Source organism: Hylobates moloch, unplaced genomic scaffold (assembly GCF_009828535.3).
Source record: "Hylobates moloch isolate HMO894 unplaced genomic scaffold, HMol_V3 SCAFFOLD_6, whole genome shotgun sequence".
In the NCBI taxonomy this organism is placed as follows: domain Eukaryota; kingdom Metazoa; phylum Chordata; class Mammalia; order Primates; family Hylobatidae; genus Hylobates; species Hylobates moloch.
The window spans coordinates 74,221,040-74,245,038 of NW_026652281.1; the positions used below are offsets into that span (position 1 = coordinate 74,221,040).

Sequence of the window (23,999 nt, forward strand, 5' to 3'; positions counted from 1 at the left end):
CTTCTGCAAATAGCTCTTGGTGTTAGAGTCACTGCACCCTGTAAATGCTGCCCACTTCTTTCATTTTCCCCAAATGCCTCCAATACAATGTCGTTGTGTGTAAATGTCTTTTGCTAAAGAACTGGGGAGCATTGGCAGCCACTTCCAGCTCAGTGAAACTTGAAGTCTGATCCTAGACTTGATATATATATATACACATATATATAAAAATATATATATACAGATATAAATATATATACACATATATAAATATATATACATATATAAATATATATACACATATAAATATATATATACACATATATATAAATATATGTACATATATATTATATATATACACATATATAAATAATATATATGTACATATATATTATATATATACACATATATATAAATAATATATATATACATATATATTATATATATACTTTTTTTTTTTCTGAGATGGAGTCTAGCTCTGTCACTCAGGGTGGAGTGCAGTGGTACGATCTCAGCTCACTACAACTTCTGCCTCCCGGGTTCAAGCGATTCCCTTGCCTCAGCTTCGTGAGTAGCTGGGACTACAGGCGTGCGCTACCACGCTTGGCTAATTTTTGTAGTTTTAGTAAAGATGGGGTTTTGCCATCTTGACCAGTATGGTCTCGATCTCCTGAGCTTGTGTTCCACCTGCCTCGGTCTCACAAAATTCTGGGATTACAGGAGTGAGCCACTGCACCTGGCTGACTTGATGGTTTTTAAAATTCCACTGACATCTCAGTGATGGGGAATTTCAAAAGCCAGAACAGGGTGTCAGAGAGATTCCTCTGGGAATTCAGTGGAGGGAGAAAGTACTTCTCATGGAGATAAGAGAAGGCTTTAAGGGAGAGGAAAATTTGAGCTTGACCTTAGAGTAGGATTTGGATGCAGAAGGGTTAAGGAAAAGCATTGTAGGTGGTGAGTAGGGCCAAGGCCAGCCAAGATTTGGAGAACGTTTGGGGAGGTACAAGTAGTTTGCTTTGGTTCAAGTATAGTAACGTGGTGATAATCAGTGAGGATGATCATTATTAGTGGTAGTGATGCAAGAGAGTCAAACATATTTCATGTTGCCAGATTATTATTATTATTAGACACAGTCTTACTCTGTCGCCCAGGCTGGAATGCAGTGATGTGATCCCAGCTCACTGCGACCTCCACCTCCCGGGCTCAAGAGATTCTCCTGCCTCAGCCTCCCAAGTAGCTGGGATTACAGGTGCCACTACATCTGGCTAATTTTTCTTTGTATTTTTAGTAGAGATGGGATTTCGTGATTACAGGTGTGAGCCACCACACCTGGCCTCATGTTTCCAGATTATTTAGTAAACAATTGAATGAAAAAATAAAACTACATTTTGTGGGTTTTTAGTATTAAAAATAATCTGCATTTCTTATTTATTTATTTTTAATTGTTATTTTTTTTTTAAAGAGGGTCTCACTCTGTTGCCCAGGCTGGAGTGCAGTAGAGTGAGCGCATAGCTCACTGTAGCCTCAAATTCCTGGTTTCAAGCGATCCTCCCTTCTCAGTTTCCTGAGTAGCTGGGACTACAGGTGCATGTCACTGCAGCTGGCTTTTTTTTTTTTTTTGTAGCGATGAGGGTCTTGATATATAGCTCAGGCTGGTCTCAAATTCCTGGCCTCAAACAATCCTCCTGCCTCAGCCTCCCAAAGTGCTGAGATTACAGGTGCCTGGCCAGAAAGAATAATCTGCATTTCTAACAAGTGGCCAGGTGACACTGATGTTGCAATTCCAAAGACCACACTATTGAGTAACAAGCTCTGAGGTGGTGCGAATCTGTGGTCACATCCTACGTGTGATCTCACAGGTAGGCCCTATGTATATGGTTGTTGAATGAGTTAATAATAAATTAATGTGGCTGGGCACGGTGGCCCATGCCTGTAATCCCAGCACTTGGGGAGGCGGAGGCGGGCAGATCACCTGAGGTCAGGAGTTTGAGACCAGCCTGGCCAACATGATGAAACCCTGTCTCTACTAAAAATACAAAAATTAGCCGGGCATGGTGGTGGGTGCCTGTAATCCCAGCTACTTGGGAGACTGAGGCAGGAGAATCACTTGAACCGGAAGGCGGAGGTTGCAATGAGCTGAGATCACACCACTGCACTCCAACCTAGGCAACAGAGCGAGATTCCATCTCAAAAAACCCCGAAAAACAAAATAACGAATTAATAAATGCAAGAAGGAGGTCTTGACAGCAAAGATGCTGTTGACTACCACATACCAGTGTAAAGGCTTTTATTTATTTATGTACTCATTTATTCATTTGTTTTTTGTAGATGACTCTGCTTCATGGGTCAGTGCGGAACACTTATGGGTTTTGGGCAGATACATGGTTCACCTATCGTTTGAAGAAATTATGAAAATTAGTCCTATAGAAGTAAGTTGGAAAAGTACATTTATATGTCACCATTACTAATACACTTGGGGTAAGGTGTATTTTCAAACTCTAATGTTCATCCAGCCAGTCAAGGTGCCTTGGAAATTGTATACCCTCCTCAGCCCAATAGAGCTTGGGCCTCTGAAGGAAACTCTTGGAACAAAGTTTCAAGTGGGCAGTCATGGGATTGTTTTAGTGTGGAAGGGCTAAGAAAAGAAAAAGAATTGTGGACAATTAAGATCATATCTCTGATGTGAGCAAACATGATTTAAAGGGATTGTTGGCTATGAACCAAAAATCATTTAAGGGTATTTTTGTACTGGAGAAGGCCAAGGACAAAAGATATAAAGTTTCCCGTCCTTGGGAGCATGAACTCAAAGCAAAAGCAAAATGGATTAATAGCTACTTCTATTTATAGCTACTTCTGTTAATAGCTACTTGAGCATGAGCAATGGTTAGATTTTAATTCTAGAGTTTACAGTGGAGAAATATACATTCTAGGGTTACTTAATTCACTAGTTAACCTGTCCCTCTCCTTTTGATGTTGACCCAATGACACTAAAATCTCTTGGGCATCATGATTCTTGAATGCGGTCTCTGAAGAATGCTGCCAACACAAAGGGATTCATGAAGAGACTGTGGGCCTTGCTTCCAATTTTTCTTCTTCCTCTTCCTCCTCCTCCTCCTTATTCTTCTCCTTCTTCTTCCTTTTCTTCTTCTTCTTCTTTTTTTAAATGATATGTGCCCTGACTCTTCTGGCCAGTGAGAGGTGTTTGCATCAAATGACTGGCGTGTTCAAGGACCCATTGACCCAGCAATGTCTGCTTATTATGAAACCAGAGGCAGAACGAGGTTTCTCTCTTTTACCTAGGGGGTTGGGAGTATTTCAAGTGTCTTCCGATTTTTTTAACCCACAGTCCTAGAATTAACCCCCCACCCCACTGCCATTTACTCTCTCAATGTAGAGTTGCTTTGAGTAGGTAACAGCTTAAATTCTTAGAAAGCTGGGCCCCCTAGAGGAAATTTCTAAGATCAAACACTCATTTGCAACTTTTTATTCTCTAAAAATATAGAGAAGAGAGAAGTCAAGAATAACATTGCTAAAAGGGAATTTTGTTTTATTTTATTTTATTTTTATTTGTTTATTTATGAGACGGAGTCTCGTTCTGTCATCCAGGCTAAAGTGCAGTGGCGTGATCTTGGCTCACTGCAACCTCCTTCTCCCAGATTCAATTGATTCTCCTGCCTCAGCCTCTTGAGTAGCTGGGATTACAGGCACGTGCCACCACACCTGGCTAATTTTTGCATTTTTAGTAGAGACGAGGTTTCACCATGTTGGCCAGGCTGGTCTTGAACTCTTGACCTCAGGTGATCTGCCTTGCCTCAACCTCCCAAAGTGCTGGCATTATAGGTGTGAGCCACCGCACCCAGCCTAAAAAGGAATTTTATATGGACAAAGAGTACAATCCACAAAGGAGAGACAACTTTATGAGACCCTTTGAGCACAGCATAATAGTGCCTCAAAATATAGAATGTGCCGGCTGCCGTGGCCCATGCCGGTAATTCCAGCACTTAGGGAGGCCAAGGCGGGAGGATCACTTGAGCCCAGAAGTGCAAGACCAGCCTGGGCAACATAGTGAAACCTCATCTCTACAAAAAAAAATTTAAAAATTAGCCAGGCGTAGTGGTGTGTGCCTATAGTATCAGCTACGTGGGAGGATCACTTGAGCCCAGGAGGTCGAGGCTGCAATAAACCATGATCACACCACTGCACCCACGCCTGGGTAAAAGAGTGAGACCGTGTCTTGGCCGGGCGTGGTGGCTCACGCCTATACTTCCAGCACTTTGGGAGGCTGAGGTAGGTGGATCATGTGAGGTCAGGTGTTCGAGACCAGCCTGGCCAACATGGCGAAACCCCGTCTCTACTAAAAATACAAAAATTAGCTGGGCATGGTGGCACATGCCTGTAATCCCAGCTACTCGGGAGGCTGAGGCAGGAGTATCACTTGAACCTGGGAGGCTGAGGTTGCAGTGAGCTGAGATCGTGCCACTGCACTCCAGCCTGGATGACAGAGCGAGACTCCATCTCAAAAAAATAAAAATAAAAATAAAAATAGTGAGTGAGTCAGTGTCCCCCCAAAATTATATATATAATGGATAATCTGCTAGAAATACAAGGAAGAATAGATATGAGTCCTATAGTAGTAGAAGACTTGCACGTGGCACCCTTGGACATGTGGGCCAAAAAGGAACAAGAATGTTGGGAATCTGAATAGTATATTTAATAAGTTGAATATATATGCACCAAACTTTGTGTCTTACAAAGAGAACACATACTCTTTTCCATCACCCAAGGGCCATTTATAAAATCATTCATCTATTAAAAAAATTCTGATTATTCAAAGCAGACAGTTTATGGACCACATTCTCTGACGTCAATATAACAAATCTAGAAATAAATGTGCAAAGATTAGCTTTTAAAAAGCCCAGTTTCACAGATATTAAAAAATAATTATTTCCTAAAGAATAGTTAGGTTGAGGAGGAAACCAAAGTAGCAGTTACAGATCACTAAGAAATCAATGACAATGAGGCCAGGCACGGTGGCTCACACCTGTAATCCCAGCATTTTGGGAGGCCGAGATGGGTGGATCACTTGATGTCGGGAGTTCAAGACCAGCCTGGCCAACATGGTGAATCCCCATCTCTACTAAAAATACAAATATTAGCCAAGCGTGGTGGTGGGCACCTGTAGTCCCAGCTACTCCGGAGGCTGAGGCAGGAGAACTGCTTGAACTCAGGAGGTGGAGGTTGTAGTGAGCTGAGTGCCATTGCGCTCCAGCCTAGGCGACAGAGTGAGACTCCGTCTCAAAAAAAAAAAAAAAAAAAAAAGACATCAATCACAATGAGAACCAGGAGGTGTATCCAAGTGTCCATGATGGGGCACAGTGCAGACCACCAGGGTGGGGCCACACTGGGCCACTTCCACTCTCCTCACTGACATTCTCGTCCTTGTCCACTAACCAGATTGGGCTGTTTATCAGCTATGACAACGCCACCAAGCAGCTGGACACGGTCTATGACATCACACCTGAGCTGGCCCAGGCGTTTCTGGAGAGGATCAGCTCCTCCAACTTTAACATGAGGAATACCTCCACCATCCACAGGCAAGGGCATGGGCTCTGGGCCTTGGAGCTCTTTCCCAAGATGTGATCTAAGCATCAGAATTCTCTGAGCAGCAAAACACCCAGGGAGGGAAGGGAGGTGGCTGGTGCATCTCTTTGAATAGTCCCATGTTTCTCTGTGCATGTGAGGAGAGGTGTCTGCAACGTTTTGTATGAAGAGGTTATGAAGCAGGGTGAAAGGGTAAATGCTTTCTGAGCATCTCCTGTGTGCCAGGCATTTTATGCAACCTTATCAAGTGCTAATTCTGGCTCTCGGCACAGAAATGAAACATTTTATTTTTATTTTTATTTTTTTTTGAGACGGAGTCTTGCTCTGTTGCCCAGGCTGGAGTGCAGTGGCGCAATCTCGGCTCACTGCAAGCTCCGCCTCCCGGGTTCACGCCATTCTCCTGCCTCAGCCTCTCCGAGTAGCTGGGACTACAGGCGCCCGCCACCACGCCCGGCTAATTTTTTGTATTTTTAGTAGAGACGGGGTTTCACCGTGTTAGCCAGGATGGTCTCGATCTCCTGACCTCGTGATCCGCCCGCCTCGGCCTCCCAAAGTGCTGGGATTACAGGCTTGAGCCACCGCACCCGGCCAGAAATGAAACATTTTAAATACTCAGGACTGGGTCCTGTTCCAAAGTGAATGTGTGATTTCTGTTTAAGTTGAGTCAAGTGTTGGAAATAACTCATGGGTCCCCATATTTGAGAACCGCTTGTTATCAGACTTTTAGCTGGGGAGCCCCTGGATGAGATCAGCTCTAGAATTTAGTGACTGTAATGTGATCTTCCCTAAAACCATTCCCAGCAGGGGAGGAGGGACAGGAACTCTACATTCCAGGGGTGTCAGGAAGGGAGTGGGCAATGGGAAGGAGGTGGTGAGTACAGCTCAATACTCCCTCCTTTTCCTTTTATTTATTTATTTATTTATTTTTTTGAGACACAGTCTTGTCCTGTCACCCAGGCTGGAGTGCAGTGACGTGATCTTGGCTCACTGTAACCTCCACCTCCTGAGTTCAAGCAATCCTCACGCCTCAGCCTCCAGAGTAGCTGGGACTACAGATGTGTGCCACCATGCCCAGCTGTTTTTTTTTGTATTTTTAGTAGACATGGGGTTTTGCCATGTTGGTCAGGCTGGTCTCAAACTCCTGACCTCTTGAACTCCTGACCTCAGGTGGTCTGCCTGCCTTGGCCTCCCAAAGTGCTGGGATTACAGGCATGAGCCACCACACCTGGTCCATTCAATCCTCTTTTTTTTTTTTTTTTTTTGAGACAGAGTCTCACTTTGTTGTCCAGGCTGGAGGGCAGTGGTGCAATATCAGCTCACTACAACCTCCACCTCCGGGTTCAAGAGATTCTCCTGCCTCAGCCTCCCAAGTAGCTGGGATTACAGGCACGTGTGCCACCACACCCAGCTAATTTTTGTATTTTTAGTGGAGACTGGGTTTCGCCATGTTGGCCAGGCTGTTCTCAAACTCCTGACCTCAAGTGATCCACCCATCTTGGACTTCCAAAGTGCTGAGATTACAGGCGTGAGCCACTGTGCTGGGCCATCATTCAATCCTCTTCTGTCCGTCTCTCAAAGTCTTATTGCCACACTGCTCCCATCCCATATTACCTTAAGGTTTTTCAAATGAGCCACTCTTAGGGAATGTACTCATAGGAAACAATTACATCTGTTTCACCTACCTTTAGTAATTTTCACTTATTAGCATGTGTCCCATTTTTCTATGGTTTCACACACACAAAAATAGCCTCATGATTAAGAACATGGGACCTCAAGCCAGACTTCGTGGCTTAATCCTGGCCCTGCTGCTTACTAATGGTGTGATCTTTGCTATTTTTACATCACCTCTCTATGCTTCTGCTTCCCTGTCTGTAAAATGGGAGATAAACATATGCCTACTGCATTAAGGTCTTTGGGATTTGCACACTTGACACTTAGTAAGTGTTCAATAAATAATACTTTTTCTTCTTTTTATTTATTTATTTTTTGAGACGGAGTCTCACTCTGTCGCCAGGCTAGAGTGCAGTAGCACAATCTTGGCTCACTGCAACCTCCGCCTCCTGGGTTCAAGTGAATCTCCTGCCTCAGCCTCCCGAGTAGCTGGGACTACAGGCACACGACACCACGCCCAGCTAATTTTTGTATTTTTAGTAGAGACAGGGTTTCACCATGTTGGCCAGGATGGTCTTGATCTCTTGACCTTGTGATCCGCCCGCCTCGGCCTCCCAAAGTGCTGGGATTACAGGCGTGAACCACTGCGCCCAGCCTATTTTTTCTTTTATAATTTATTTTTTTAAATTGATAAATAAAAATTATATCTATGGTGTGCAACATGATGTTTTGAGATACATATTCATTGTGGAATGGCTAAATCAAGCTAATTAAGTTATCATTACCTCACACAGTTTTTTTGCTGTGAGAACACTTAACATCTACTCTTAGCAATTTTTGAGTACATAATACATTGTTATTAACTGTAGTCAGCATGTACAATAGATCTCCAGAACCTATTTTCCTATTTAACTGAAACATTGTATCCTTTGTCCAAGTCTCTCCAACTCCCTTCCCACCTCCAGCCCCCGGTAACAACCATTCTAAGTCTCTGCTTCCATGAGTATGACGTTTATTTGTTTGTTTTTCAGATTCATAATATAAATGAGGTCATACAGTATTTGTCTTTCTGTGCCTGGCTTATTGCACTTAGCATAAGATCCTCCAAGTTCATCCATGGGGTCCCATATGATGGAATTTTCTTCTTTTTCAAAGCTGAAGATCATTCCATTGTGTATCCACCAAATTAAAAAAAAATCCATTCATCCACTGACGTATCGGACACTTAGGATGATTCCATGTCTTGGCTATTGTGAATAGTTATTCTCAACATTGTTATTAACACTCAGCCCTCGCTTCCCCTGAGTCTTCTTTTCTCGAAGTTAAGCAGATCTCTTTTCCTTGTGAGACACACTTTCAAATCTTTTCCCTGGACCTGGCAGATCTCCTGTGGGCATGTCTGAATATGTCAATACTGCTCTGAGAGGGTGGAGCCAGGCTGACTGTGGTCAACTAGGTAGTCTTCATTCTAACTCTAAGAGCATTCATTAATGAATGAGTGCTTGGTATCCACCAGGAAGTATGCAAATCAGTTGGTATACCACTTGTCATTTAACTTTCACAATCATCCTCTTTCACTAATATTTATTATGAGGTGGTACGATGAACAAAGAAAACCTCCCATTTATTAGAGGCTCAGAGAGGGAGAGGCACCCTGTCTCTGTACAGTACAGGAGTACAGAGTGTGCACTGCAGAACTGTGTATAGCAGCCTCACAGAGAAGTTAAGTAACTTGGTGGAGATCAAACATCTCACAGAGCTGGGCTTCAGACTGCAGTAGGCCTGAAACAATGCTCTTAATGATTAGACACACTGCTCTCAGTTATACTAGGGTTCCAATCTCACTTCTGCCCTTTTGAAAGGGATGCCGGCAAACTGAAACCACACTGAGTACGGCCAAGAGATCTTTATTGGAGAGGTTGAGGCCAGGTCGCGCAGGGTAGAGAGAGAAACAGCTGTTGGGTGGAGTAATTTATAGCCCCCAGGGCTATATGGGCACTGATGATTGGATGGGGGGCGGGCCTGAGGGGAGGAGTAGGAGGTGCCTTCTTTTATTGGGTCTCATTTGGCGGGCCGACGTAATGCTGGGTGAAGAAGAACCTGGAACCAGCGCCATCTTTTGGTGCCTTGCGTCACCTAACATTCCTCCCTTTTGTTTCTCTTAGAGGTGGGTGGCTACTTCCTGCTGAGTGGGGGCGTTGAGGGGGAGTAAAGGGAGGACTGTTAGGGGCATCTATCAGTAGAATAAGCCCGAGTAGTGTGGTGGTGTATGTAAACACCTCTTGGGGTGTGAAGTCCGTGAAGGTTCCTTGAAGGTATAAATATCCATTCGAAGGGTAGCGATGGATTGGCTATGAGCCAGCTGTCGGCGCGGAGATCGTTTAGAAATTTGTGGAATCGGTTGACGGTTGTCATGACTGGCTTGGGTTAGCAGGTTGTGAGCCCGTCTGTGGAATCTGTCCTGTCCTCGCTGGTGGCTAAAAGTTGGTAGTTTCTGAGGAGAAGCTGGTTAAATGTTTGGTTAGATATGGAAGAGATTTGGTTTTTCATAAACTTAATGAGGCAGGGGAGTAGTGCACAGAAAGCGAGGATCCAAGCTAAGAGGGGGGTTTTGAGGGTTTCCCAAAGGGAGGGAGTAGTGCTAGCATTCATTAGTTTACGTTTTATCTGATGTAGGTTTTTAATGCTAGTTTCGATTACTTGGGACTCATTAATGTAATAACAACAGTTCTCCTGTAAGAAGATGCAAGTACCGCCTTTTTCGGCTGTGAGTAGGTCGACGGCGCGGCTGTTTTGAAGGGTGACACCAGCTAGAGATGTGATTTGTCATTGGAGGGTGGCTAGAGACTGAGCTGTTTCCTCAACGGCTGTCTGAAAATTGGGATACGCTGTATACCTATGAGAGAGGTTGTTAGAGAGATTCCAAGCATGATAGGTAGGAAGATTGCTTTTTTTTTTTCCGATGGTCCTCAGGAGAGTTGGGTTTAGGGTGATTAAACTGATAGGCTTGAAGGCCTTCAGAGAAGGAGAGCAATGTGAGTTGAGGGACTAGTGTGGTGGGTATGCAGGGGCCAGGGATAGAGGAATTAATGGCCGTTACACCAAAAAAAAAAAAAAAAAAAAAGGCCGTCTGGAGCTGGGAAGTTGAGGGGGGTGACAGTTTGTTTGCATGTTACATTGTGGGGCGATGGGGGGTGGTAGCTGGTGTTGTAACAGATAGGAATAGGGACGCTGAGGTTGGCAAGGAGGGGGACATGGGAGATTACAAAGCTGGTGGTCGGCGGGGAGGAGTTGCTTGTGTTTATGGAGCGAGATAGTGGAACCGCAGCAAGAGGGGGTTTGTTGATGTTTGCGCATAAGAAACAATCGGAAGTAGGGACCTGAGAGGTGTTTAATAATATATGAATGGGGTCTGTCTGTCTGTTTTTTTTGGTGATTTAATTAATAATACAGCTGGTTCAGGGACACCCATAGTTTTGGGTCCATTCAGTTTTACAGGCGCCGTGGGATTGTTGGTGTGGAAAGCAAATGGCGCTATTTATTATGGTGAGTTGAGGGAGGAGAAGGTTTACTGAGGATGCATCGATGGAGCATCGGGTGTAACTGATGACATTGGTGTGTGACCTCCGGTTAGCGTTGTAGGTTTCTTTGAGGGTGAAGAGGTAGTAGGGTTGTGAAGGGGGCCTGTTGGCAGAGGAGGGTCCGTAGAAGAAGATGTAAGAGGCGGAGAGCCAGAAGAGCGGGCTCGGAGCAGGCATGAGGGCGGCAGCTTACGCCTTAGGAATAGTGGGAAGGGAGGGCATTTTAGAAATGCAAACTTTGAGAGGGTTGTGGGGTATGGGCGTGCCTGGCTTTAGAGGGGTTTGTGGGTTCGTGTTTAAGGAGAGACAGGCAGGAGGGTGGCGGGATTGAGGGGTGCACATGTTTGGAAAGTTACAGCGGAATCGTGCAGGAAGGAAACTAGGAGAGACAGTACGCGGCAAGGGGGAAGGGTTTGTAGACTTTTGTAGGTCAGGAGTTCCTTGAGTTGATGGGGGGAGGTAATGACAACAGCTGCCCTAAACGTTAATTTCTTTGACTCTTGAAGTAGTAGGTAGGCTGCAGCCAGGGCCCAAAGGCAGGGGGCCCACCCTCGCACGGTGGGGTCTAGTCGGCCGGCAGGGATGCAGAGCCTCCCATGGTGAGAGAGGAAGGGGTATATGTATACGGCGGCTGGCTGAACAGGGCGTCCCCTATTAGCCGATGGCCGTGTTGTGAGTCAGAACCTTCAAGCCGGTCGTCACTGAAACGAAAGAACTGATGGGCCTCTGTAAGGCTGAGGGCCGTGGGTTACCTGGTACCAGGATTTTTTGAGCGAGAGAAGGGAGGAAACCCAGGCCGGACGAGTGAGTGAGAAGGGAAAGGAGAAAACTCAGTTCCCTGCGGGCCGAGTTCGCTCTCAGAATTGTTTGGATAGGTATGCAACTGCCATAAAAGTGGGTCTGTGCATCTGACCTAGGACTCCAAGAGCCAAGCCATTGTGCTCATGTACATATAGAATGAAAGGTTGTTGTAAGTCTGGAAGATGTAGGGCTGGGGCTTTGAGTAGTGCCTGTTGAAGTGACAGGAAGGGCTGCTTGACTGTGGCCTCTACAGGTTCGGATGGGGTACCTCGGGAGAGATCATCCTTTGAGTCATGGGCAAGGAGGACTCCTAGACAGGTGATTTGAGTGAGGGAGAGCTGGACCTTTTGAGGGGATACTCGGTAGCCTCGGTCAGCAAGGAAGTTGAGAAGAGAGGTGGTGTCAGTTTGTGTGTGGCACTAGGAGGAATAGAGGATAAGAGAGTATAGGGGTTGGGGACTATGGGATGAATGGGCTTTACAGCCTCGTTAATGAGTCTGAGGTCTTGGATGAGGCGGAACGTACCATTGGGTTTTTTTACTGCTAGAATAGGGGTGTTAAATGGAGAATGGGTTGGCCTGAGGAACCCTTTTAAGACGTCTAAAATAATTGGTTGTAATCCTTTCAGGCTGGAGACGGGGAGAGGATATTGGGGTTGGCTGGGGAAGTGGTGTGGGTTTTTAAGGAAGATTTGTATGGGAGTACATTGTGCCAGTGAGGGGGTGGTGGTATCCCAAACCAAGGGGCTGACGCATAGTGGGAGTGGAGGCGGAACGGGAGCGGAAGTCTGGTCGATGGAACTAGCTACCAGAGCAATGAGGGATGTGGAGTTTGAGGAGGTTATAGGGTGGAAGGTGATTGAAGTTTTGAACTTGGAGAGGATGTCCCTTCCCAATAAAGGGAGGGGGCATTGAGGCATGACAAGGAACCTGTGAGAAAAAATGTGGCCTGAGAAGGAGCAAGATAAGGGAGGAGTGGCTCTGGGGCAAATGGTTTGACTTCCAACACCAACTATAGGAGATCCAAAAAGGGAAGTGGCACCCCGAAACTCTCGCAAGACTGAGAAAGTAGCCCCGGTATCAAGGAGGAAGATGACGGGACGCCCATCCACCGTTAGAGAGACCCTGGGCTCCTGTGAAGTGATGATCTGAGTCGGGAAAGGAGTCCCAAGGCCCCGTCAATCTTCAATGGCCAGTCCTAGAAGACCAGGGTTTGGGCTGAGGGTGGACCCGGCCCCCCTTCGGGGACCGGGGCAATCCACGGCCCAATGGCCAGGCTGGTGGCATTTTGGACAGGGCTGGCTGGGGGGCCTGGGATTTGGGCACTCTCGGACCCAATGTCTTTCCTTACCGCATTTAAAACAGGGCCCAGGTGGCTGACGTTGAGGGTGGACGGAGGGCGATTTACGGCCGTGTGACCCTGTGGCGGACCGAGGAGAGGCTTGGAGAGCTTGGGCCAACATTTGGTATTTTTGCCTCCTGGCCTTCTCATCTCGGTTGTGATAAACCTTGAATGCCGTTGCTAAGATCTCGGTCTGTGGAGTAAAGAGGCCTCTGTCTAACTTTTAAGTTTGGCCCTGATGTCAGGAAAGCTCTGTGCAAAAAAATGAGACATGAGGAGCTGCCTGCCATCAGGGGCCTCTGGGTCTATGTTGGTGTATTGTTGGAGCGCCCGTGTAAGGCGGTCAAGGAAGGCAGATGGGTTTTCATGTTTTTCTTGTACTATTTCATGGAGTTTTTCAAAATTAACAGCCTTTTGGGCTGCCTTGCGCAGTCCAGTTATTAGGCAGGTGGCGAAGTGGTCTCTGGCAGCAATGCCGTTTGGGGTGTTATAGTCCCAATTAGGCTCTTGTTCGGGGACTGCCTGTGCACCTAGTGGTAGGGCGGGGGTTGTCTGATGGACCCCATCTGCATAGGTGCGGGCCTGCTCCCAGAGCCGCCGGCGCTCTTCAGGGAGAAGGGCGTTAGAGAGGATCATGTAGATATTGTGGAAAGTGAGACTATAAGCTTGTAGGAGATATTGAAACTCTTTGATGTAGGAGGCGGAGTTAGAGGTATAAGAGCCTAAGCGTTTTTCAATTTGAGACAAATCGGCCATAGAGAAAGGAACATGGACACGGACAATGCCCTCTGCCCCCGCAACCTCCCTGAGGGGGGCAAGGACGGGAAGGTGTGACCTGGAACAGGTAGTGGGAGGGCTAAAAGATGGGGAGGAAGAGGTTGAGGGTGAAGGCAATGTGTGGGGGGGAGGTACCGGAAGAGGGGTCAGGGGCATGGAGGGGGTTGGGCAGCTACCGGTTGAGCAGCGACCGGAAGATGAGGTGGAGGGTGGTGGTATGGCGGGGGTTCGTCGGCCGGATCAAAGTTGGGAGCGGAAGGAGAGGTTGGTAGCTTGAGAGCAGCGATAAGGTGTTGCGGCTTGCAAGGGAGGCAAAGGTTGGGTTTGTCCCGTAGGAGAAAGAAGCCATGGATATATGGGATCTCTAACCATTTTCCTGTTCGCTCGCAATAATTGTAGAGATCCTGGAGAATGTTAGGATCGAGAGACCCATAAGTGGGCCATTTGCTTTGGTTGTCTAGGGGATATGTGGGCCAGTTTTTCTATTTGGGGTCTACCGTGGCCTTAGGGGCTTGAGGCGAAGCGCTTCGTGGGGTCTCTTGCCTGCCTAGAGCGGTAGACCCCGGAGGGGAAGACTTACCGAGACGAGGCCAGTGTTGGGCGAACAGCTTGGCGAACAGGAGAATGGGTAAAGGCTGGTCGGGGGTTTGGGTTCAGTCTAAGAAGAGATCGGGATCCCACTAAAAGTGGGGAGTCCCGATCCGAGTCACGGCACTAAATGAAAGGGATGCCTGCAAACTCAAACCATACCAAGTACGGCCAAGAGATCTTTATTGGAGAGGTTGAGGTCAGGTGGTGCAGGGGAGAGAGAGAGAGAGAGAGCTGTTGGGTGGAGTAATTTATAGCCCCCAGGGCTATATGGGCACTGATGATTGGATGGGGGGCGGGCCTGAAGGGAGGAGTAGGAGGTGCCTTCTTTTATTGGGTCTCATTTGGCGGGCCGACGTAGTGCTGGGTGAAGAAGAACCTGGAACCAGCGCCATCTTTTGGTGCCTTGCGTCACCTAACAGTTTTCCTCCAGTCTTTTTTGTTTTCCTTCTGAAATCTTTGCATCATCTGGGTGGGTACCAGAAGGCATCCCAGAAACAGATCTCTGCCTCAGAGAATCCCTCAGGGTGAGATCAGCTCTAGAATTTAGTGATTGTAATGTGGAAAATGGGGAGTTTTCTGTGGCGACTGGCACCTTTCTTTCCTTATTCCCTTTATTCATCTCAGGTGGAGAGATGGCATAGGTGGATGGATCTACATTTAAGTCCCAGTTCCACCGACTTGCCTTGGACAAATCAAATCTCAGTTTCCCCATCTGTGAAATGGGGCTAATGAGAGCACCTGCCTTGTAGGGTTGCTGTGATGAGATAATGCAGGTAAACGGCTCAGCGCAAGACCTGATAAGTGGTAGCTGCTATTAATATTATCAGGACCCCATTGGTTTGGACTGGGGAGGGGGTGTCATTGTGTCTGCCAGCTTTCAGCCCTCTGTTATGGAACCAAACTGGGTCTGTTTGCCCATGCACAATGGAAAACCAAACACTGAAGCACCAGGTTTTTGTAGAGAGAAACATTTACTGTGAGTCAACTGCCAAGGAGACAGAAGGCAGTGCTCAAATCTGTGTCTCTGAGCTGGGGACTGGGGCAGGTTTTACAGGTAGAGGGTAATGAGACTTGATCTGATTGAGTCTTGCTATGAGGTGATGCTGGGAGGTGTGATCTGATTGGATCATGCCATGAGGTGATGCCAGGGCTCAATCTGATTGGACCATGGACCATGCCATGTGGTGTCCACTTCATAATTCAGCCCCCATTCCTCGGTCCTGTCTGAGCACTTAGGTTCCACCTGTGGTTGCTCATTTGGTTCATCTGAGGATGTTCAGGTTATGTGACCTTCAACCTGGGAGTCCGTGGCAACTGAAAAACAACTCACCATTTTATTACACAAAATTGAACCAGAATGGGCTGGTTCTGCGGTTACACCTCCACCACCATCCCTCCTCTTCTCACACAGGCTGGGGCTGCTGGTTTGTTTCTACGATGACCTGGAATTGCTGGATGCCACTGTGGCTCAAGTCCTGCTTCACCAGATGATCAAGTGCAGCCACCTGAGGGGCTTCCAGGCTGGTGTCCAGAAGGTACAGCTGGGGTGCAAGGCCCTGAGCCCTCTGCCTCAGTTTCACTAGCCACAGAAATGGGGAGAACAGCCTAGCTTAGCCTTTGAGAGGAAACACACAGCACTAGTCGGGATTTAAGTCCAGTCACAGCAGATGGCATCTCAAATACTGAGGTAAGTGTAACATCGAAGCCCAGATAGAAAGGAACAGACCCTGGGGAGATCAAAATTTAATCAGAACAGCTGTCTCAGCCAGGCGCAGTGGCTCATGCCTGTAATCCCAACACTTTGGGAGGCCAAGGTGGGAGGATCATTTGAGGCCAGGAGTTTGATACCAGCCTGGTCAACATCATGAGACCTTTGTCTCTGCAAAAAATACAAAAAAATGGCTGGGCATGGTGGTTCACACCTGTAATCCCAGCACTTTGGGAGGCCAAGGTGGGCAGATCACCTGAGGTCAGTTTGAGACCAGCATGGCCGACATGGTGAAACCCTGTCTCTACTAAAAATACAAAAATTAGCCAGGCATGGTGGCATGCGTCTGTAATCCCAGCTACTCAGGAGGCTAAGGCAGGAGAATTGCTTGAGCCTCGGAGGCAGAGGTTGTGGCGAGCTGAGATCGTGCCACTGCACTCCAGCGTGGGTGACAGAGTGAGACTGTGTCTCAAAAGAAAAAAAAAAAAGCCATGTGCCTATAGTGCCAGCTACTTGGGAGGCTGAGGTAGGAGGATGGCTTGAGCCCAGGAGTGCCAGCCTGCAGTGAGCTATGATAGTGACTTTGCACTCCAGCTGGATGACAGAGCAAGACCCTATCTAAACAACGAAAAGAAAAGAAAAAAGAAAAGAAAAGAAAGAGACAGCTACCTCCAACTTAAATATGCATACAGATCACCTGGGGATCTTAAATGCAGATTCTGATTCAGGAGCTCTTGGTTGAGGCGCAGGACTCCCGTCTTCCTCTTCTTCCTCCTTCTTCCCTTGGCCTCCCAAAGTGTTGGGATTACAGGTGTGAGCCATTGTGCCCAGCTGATGCTGCACTTCCAACAAGCTTCCGGGTGATTCTGGAACCGCTGCTCTGGTGAGCATGCCTGGAGCGGCAGGAGATAAAGCAGTGGTTCTCAAACCTGCCTCTAGATTAATAACATCCCTGCCAGGTGCCACCCCCAGAGAATCTGATGTTATTGTTCTGGGGTGTGGCCTGAGGTATGGCCTGACTTTAATGCTTCTCAGGTGATTTCAATGAGGCCAGGATTGCGAACACTGGCTTGCAGGGTGGTTATGAGTTCCCAAGACCAGATGAGCAAACACCCTCTCTCTCATTTTCCTTCCTCTCCATCTCTCTCTTCTTCCTTCTAGTCAAGTCTCAATTCTACCCCCTTCCATTCCACTTTTTGTGGCCCTTTTCAATTTGCTTAAAATCGAAAAGATGACATGAAAATAATATTAAATGAAATTTTGATAAAGTCATCAATAATTTCACAGCAGTTTTCCACACATCACCATAAAGTCCCCAAACACATTTGACATTTGAGAGAGTGGTCATCTGTTTTGGTCAGTGCATTTTTTTTTTGAGACTCATTATTTTTTTGAGTTTCATTCTGTCACCCAGGCTGGAATGCAGTAGCATAATCTCAGCTCACTGCAACCTCCGCCTTCTGGGTTCAAGTGGCACAATCTCAGCTCATTGCAACCTTTGCCTTGCCTCAGCCTCCAGAGGTGGTGCATGCCACCATGCCCGGCTAATTTTTTGTATTTTTAGTAGAGATGGGGTTTCACCATGTTGACCAGGCTGGTCTTGAACTCCTGACCTCAAGTGATCCACCTGCCTTGGTCTCCCAAAGTGCTGGGATTACAGGCGTGAGCCACCGAGCCTGGCCTGTGAATGCATATTTTTGTTTCCAAGGAAAAGAATCCCTCCCAAGCAAGCTCAAGCAAAAATAAGAAGATAAATGTATTTTAAGGCCCAGGGGTCTCAACATGTGGCAACCCTGACCAAGGAGAAGGTGGTAAACAATTAGATATGAGGGAGCCCTTTGGGATCATCTAGCTCAGTCGTTCTCAAACGGGAGAGTGCATCTAAATCACAGGGAGGGCCTGTTAAAATACAGCTTGTGGCAGCGGTCCAGTTTTGTGGAAGACAATTTTTTGGCACCAGGGACCGGTTTTGTGGAAGACAATTTTTTTCCATGAACTGGGGCCAGGGGATTGTTTCAGGATGATTCAAGTGCATTACATTTATTGTGCTCTTCCTTCCTTCCCTCCCTCCCTCTCTCTCTCTTTCTTTCTTTTTCTTTCTTTTCTCTTTCTCGCTCTTTCTTTTTCTTTCTTTCTTTCCTCTTTCCCTCCCTCCCCCTTCCCTCCCCCTCCCCCATCCCCTTCCCCTTCCCCTTCCTCTCTCCTCTCCTTTCTTGATGGAGTCTCACTCTGTTGCCAGGCTGGAGTACAGTAGCACGATCTTGGCTCACTGCAACCTCTGCCTCCCAGGTTCAAGCAATTCTCTGTCTCAGCCTCCCGAGTAACTGGGACTACAGGTGCACACCACCACGCCCAGCTATTTTTTGTATTTGTAGTAGAGACGGGGTTTCACCATGTGGCCAGAATGATCTCATTCTCTTGACCTCATGATCCGCCTGCCATGGCCTCTTAAAGTACTGGGACTACAGGTGTGAGCCACCACGCCCAGTCTGTGCACTTTATTTCTATTATTACATTGTAATATATAATGAAATAACTATACAACTCACCATAATGTGGAATCAGTGGGAGCTCTGAGTTTGTTTTCCTGCAACTAGACGGTCCCATCTGGGGGTGATGAGAGACAGTGACAGGTCATCAGGCATTAGATTCTCATAAGGAGCGCACAGACTAGGTCCCTTGCATGCACAGTTCACAATAGGGTTTGCTCTTATGAGGATCTAATGCCGCCTCTGATCTGACAGGAGGCCAGAGCTCAGGCGGTAATGCTAACTGGCCTGCTGCTCACCTCCTGCTGTGGCTGGTTCCTAACATGCCAGGGTCCCGGTGGTCCCCACCTGTGACCCGGGGGCTGGGGATCCCCGGATTTCGGAGCCCCACCCAGTCTCTGATTCAGGAGGTCCGGGAGCAGCCTGGCAATCTGCATTTCTAACAAGTTCCCAGGTGTTGCAGATGCCGCGGGGTGTGCTCCACACTTTGAGAGCTGCCACTGTAGTCCACCCCTTCGTTTTACAGATGTGAAAACTGATTTCTAGGGAAGGCAGTTGCTGAACTTAGAGAACCCAGGCGCTGTGACAGTTGTTTCTTCTACTTAACTCTGCTGCCCCCCAGTGGCTATTTCAATATTGCCAGAAACCCGTTTTGCGCACCTGTCTGAAATGACTACGTTATTACGTAAATTCGGGTGTTAAAATATGAACCATTCTTGTTTTTTGTTACAGAGCTCATTGTATAGTAGGTGACTTTATCACATTCCTTACTGAAAGCAGTTGTAATGCACACTTTACTATCATTAGGCAGGCATATTGCAATAAAATAATTATTAAAATGATCATAGAAACGTGCAAACAGGTGCAAGAGATAATTTTAAGGAGAAATATAGAAGAGCAAATTGTGCTTCTGTTTATATTACAACTCTGTAAAAACTACATAGTGTCTCTATATTTATAAAGGTATAAGAAATCTTGGAAGCATATACACCCAATTGCTAATCATGGTTATTTTTATGAGGTAGGATGTTCAGGAGACTTTTACTTTCTTGTACTGTGAAGAGTTATTTTTGGCCAGGTGTGGTGGCTCGTGCCTGTAATCCCAGCACTTTGGGAGGCTGAGGCAGGCGGATCACATGAGGTCAGGAGTTTGAGACCAGCCTGGCCAACATGGTGAAACCCCCGTCTCTACTAAAAATACAAAAATTAGCCTGGTGTGGTGGTGGGTGCCTGTAATCCCAGCTACTCAGAAGACTGAGGCAGGAGAATCGCTTGAACCTGGAAGGTGGAGGTTGCAGTGTTGCAGTGAGCCGAGACCGCGCTATTATACTCCAGTCTGGGTGACAAGAGCAAAACTCTGTCTTAAGAAAAAAAAAAAGTTATTTTTACACAGATTATAAATTATCGTGAAAAGGCCCCTGGCTATTTCATGAAAGGAAAACAGCCTATATATATGGATATAGAGTTCAAGGTCACCAGAGGACAATAGATGCTATAAGAGTGTGGTGGAGTTATAAAGGGAACATTTCTTTCTGACATGGATTAAGGTTGATTTAAGAACAAATTAATATTTAAATGAAGTACAAAGGGAATTGTTGGCACATGAAAGGCAAGGCCAGAGGAGGTGTCCTCCGTGTGATGTCTCACTGTCTGGGCATGGCAGGATTCCCTTTCCTTCCTCATTTCTGGGCCCAGAAGCTTTGATGGGACAGGGTCAAGGGAGGGTGCTGTGGAGTCCTAATAGCCCTGGATGTGGTCAGAGGGAGTCACCACCCTGCTTCCTGTCAACACTCATTCCAGTTTGCTCTCCTTCCAGCTCAAAGCAGAACTCCTGGACATTGCCATGGAGAACCAGACCCTCAATGAGACCCTGGGTTCTTTGTCGGATGCGGTTGTAGGTTTGACCTACAGCCAACTGGAATCCCTCTCCCCTGAGGCTGTGCACGGAGCCATCTCCACCCTCAACCAGGTCTCAGGTTGGGCCAAGAGCCAGGTCATCATCTTGTCTGCCAAATACTTGGCCCATGAGAAGGTCAGCTGGAGTTTTAAACTCTTCTTTATTTCCCTGAGATGACCTAAATGTATTAGTCCTCCTAGGCTGCCATAACAATATACTGTAGATTGAGTGTCATAAACAACATAAATTTATTTCTCATAGTTGTGGAGACTGGGAAGTCCAACATCAAGGTGTCAGAAAGGTAGGTTTTATTCTGAGGCCTCTTCTCTTGGCCTGTAGGTGGCCGCCATCTTGCTGTGTGCTCACCTGACCACATGAGAGCAAGCTCTCTGGTGTTTCCTCTTACAAGGAAACTAATCCCATTGGATCAGGGCCCCACCTGACCCTCATTATCTCATGACCTCATCTAACCCTTAAAGGCCTCTTAAAGGCCCCACCTCCCCATACCATCACATTAGGGGTTAGGACTTTGACATATGAATTATTGGGAGACACAAATATTTAATCCATAACAGTCAGTTATACACACACAGCAGGGGCAACCAATCAGTAACAAGATGATGCTGAGGAGGACTGCCTGGGTTCAAATCCTTGCTCTGCCATTTACTACCTGTGTGACACTAGGCAATTTGCTTACTTTCACTTTGCCTCAGTTTCTCTATTTGTAAAATGTGGACAACAATAGCACTTACTGCTGGGCAAGGTGGCTCACACTTGCAATCCCAGCACTTTGGGAGGCTGAGGTGGGAGGATCACCTGAGGCCAGGAGTTTGGGACCAGCCTGATCAACGTGGTGAAATCTCGTCTCTACTAAAAATACAAAAATTAGCTGGGTGTGGTGGTGCACGCCTGTAATCCCAGCTACCTACTGCTGAGGCAGGAGGATGGCTTGAACCTGGGAGGCAGAGGTTGCAGTGAGCAGAGATTGTGCCACTGCACTCCAGCCTGGGCGACAGAGCAAGACTCTGTCTCAAAAAAAATTAAACAACAACAACAAATCAATAGCACTTATCCTGTAGCATTGCTGCGAATATTATGTGAGTTGGTACACATGAAGAAGCTAGACCACCAGGTGACACCACAGAGTATGAGCTCAAGGGGCTTTAGCCATCCCTGAGTGGGATCAACGTGTGGGACTCATCCCAGGATTTTCCTGCCTGCTGTTGAGCTGCTATTAGGTTGAGGCAAAAAGTAATGGCGTTTTTTTGCCATTACTTTGGGATTAGGGATGATGCTATTTTATTCCAATCTTGGGCTGCAGAGAGGGAACTGTCAGGCACACAGTCCTCTTTGGTTGGGACAGGAGTCTTAATCTGTGTTCTAGCTGCTCCTGGGGTGGAAAATGGACATTCTTTTGGGGACAGTTAGTGTCCCTGGGTTAGGTCCAGTCCAGAGGGCTCCAAATCTGAGAGACTTGAGTTCTAAGCATTTTGGTGTCATCTTTTTTTTTTTTTTGAGACGTAGTCTTGCTCTTGTCACCCACACTGGAGTGCAATGGCACAGTCTCAGCTCACTGCAACCTCCGCCTCCCGGGTTCAAGCAATTCTCCTGCTTCAGCCTTCCGAGTAGCTGGGATTACAGGCACCCACCATCATGGCCAGCTAATTTTTGTATTTTTAGTAGAGACGAGGTTTCGCCATGCTGGCCAGGCTGGTCTCGAGCTCCTGACCTCGTAATCTGCCCGACTCAGCCTCCCAAAGTGCTGGGATTACAGGCGTGAGCCACCATGCCTGGCCTTTGATGTCCTTCTCGTTTAGTCCACACTCACGGCCACTTCCCAGGATGCAAACCGGCTCACAAGGATTGGATTAGGACCCATTCCAATCAAATAATTATAACAAACATTTATTTATTTTTGGCTTCTGGATATTAATTTTAATTACTTTGAAAAAACATCATTTACTACCAGATGTTTAACAAGCACCCATTATAATTGCTAAACTGTGAATTCAGTTTTAACTGTGTCTGACCAACTATACAAAACTCATCAATTTTTGTTTTGACAAAAGGTAGTAGGCTGGGCGTGGTGGCTTATGCCTGTAATCCCAGCACTTTGGGAGGCCAAGATGAATGGATCACTTGAGGCTAGGAGTTCGAGACCAGCCTGGACAACATGGTGAAACGCTGTCTCTACTAAAAATAGAAAAATTAGCTGGGCATGATGGTGCACGCCTGTAATTCCAGCTACTTGGAAGGCCGAAGCAGGAGAATTGCTTGAACCCAGGAGGTGGAGGAGGTTGCAGTGAGCTGAGATCGTGCCACTGTTCTCTAGACTGGGCTGGGCTACAGAGCAAGACTCTGTCTTAAAAAAAAAAAAAAAAAAAAGTAGTAGAAATCCCAAAGAATAAAGGAGAGACTACTCCTTAAAGGTCATGTTTACTAACCTAGCACCGTAATTCCAGTGTTAGTACCTCCCGTGCAGCTCGACGGAGGATATGGGAAGAGGTGAAGATGTTGAAAATGTAAGGGGCCCCATTTTTCTTGCTCTAAAGCAAAATACCACAGTGTCTCACAAAGAAGAACATCACTAGGCCAGGCGTGGTGGCTCACGCCTGTAATCCCAGCACTTTGGGAGGCCGAGACAGGCAGATCACAAGGTCAGGAGATCAAGACCATCCTGGCTAACACGGTGAAACCCTGTCTCTACTAAAAATAAAAAAAAAAAAAAAAATAGCTGGGCGTGGTGGCGGGTGCCTATAGTCCCAGCTACTCGGGAGGCTGAGGCAGGAGAATGGCATGAACCTAGGAGGCGGTGCTTGCCGTGAGCCGAGATCGCATCACTGAGGTTGGAAATGAAAACAAAAGCTTTTGGTTCAGGTGGTAAAGGGGTTTAAGAGTTATAGAGTAGAATCCATGCATCCAGAAGGCAGTGCTGGAGTCGGCCTCAGGAACTGGGGGGTTTCTTCTTCTTTTTTTGTTTTTTGAGACAGGGTCTCACTATGTTGCCCAGGCTGGAGTGCAGTGATCTGATCTTGGCTCACTTCAGCCTTGACCCTCCAGGCTCAGGTGATCTTCCCACCTCAGCCTCCTGAGTAGCTGGGACCACAGGCGCATGCCACTACGCCAGGCTGATTTTTGTATTTTTTTGTAGAGATGGGATTTTGCAATGTTGCCCAGGCAGATCTCAAACTCCTGGGCTCAAGCAATCTACTCGCCTTGGCCTCCCAGAGAGCAGGAGTAGGGGATTTCTTCTTGGCATCCAAATCTTTTGAAATTTCTTCAAGTTTTTAATGCTAGGTTTGGTATGTCATGGTTCTGAGCCAGATATATTCCAACCACATTTCCCAAAGTAAATCCAAGTGGGAACTGGAGCAGGATATCGGTAGGGAGGGCGAGGGAGGGATGAAGGGCAGCTGCAGCTCCAAGGGCTGGTCCTATCCTGCTTCCTCCATCATGGGGCCAAGGGAGGGGGGATGTGGAATGACAAACATTTACTGAACACTTACTATGTGCCAGGTTGTGTTCTAAGTGAGTTAATCATTTAATCCAATGATCCTCTGAAGTCAGTAGTGCTATAGTCTTCATTTTCCAGTTCATTCATATGAGGTACCGAGTGTGTAAGG

At 46.9% G+C, this 23,999-nt stretch overlaps 1 protein-coding gene across 1 annotated transcript in view; it reads left to right on the forward strand.

Moving 5' to 3' along the window:
• OTOA (otoancorin) overlaps positions 1-23,999 on the forward strand; it is a 105,597-nt gene that overhangs the window by 32,460 nt on the left and 49,138 nt on the right. Inside the window, exons 10-13 of the mRNA XM_032155922.1 lie at positions 2,308-2,408; positions 5,434-5,573; positions 15,694-15,817; positions 20,296-20,511. Of these exons, the coding sequence (XP_032011813.1) occupies positions 2,308-2,408; positions 5,434-5,573; positions 15,694-15,817; positions 20,296-20,511 (581 nt within the window). The remainder of the gene's footprint in view (positions 1-2,307; positions 2,409-5,433; positions 5,574-15,693; positions 15,818-20,295; positions 20,512-23,999) is intronic.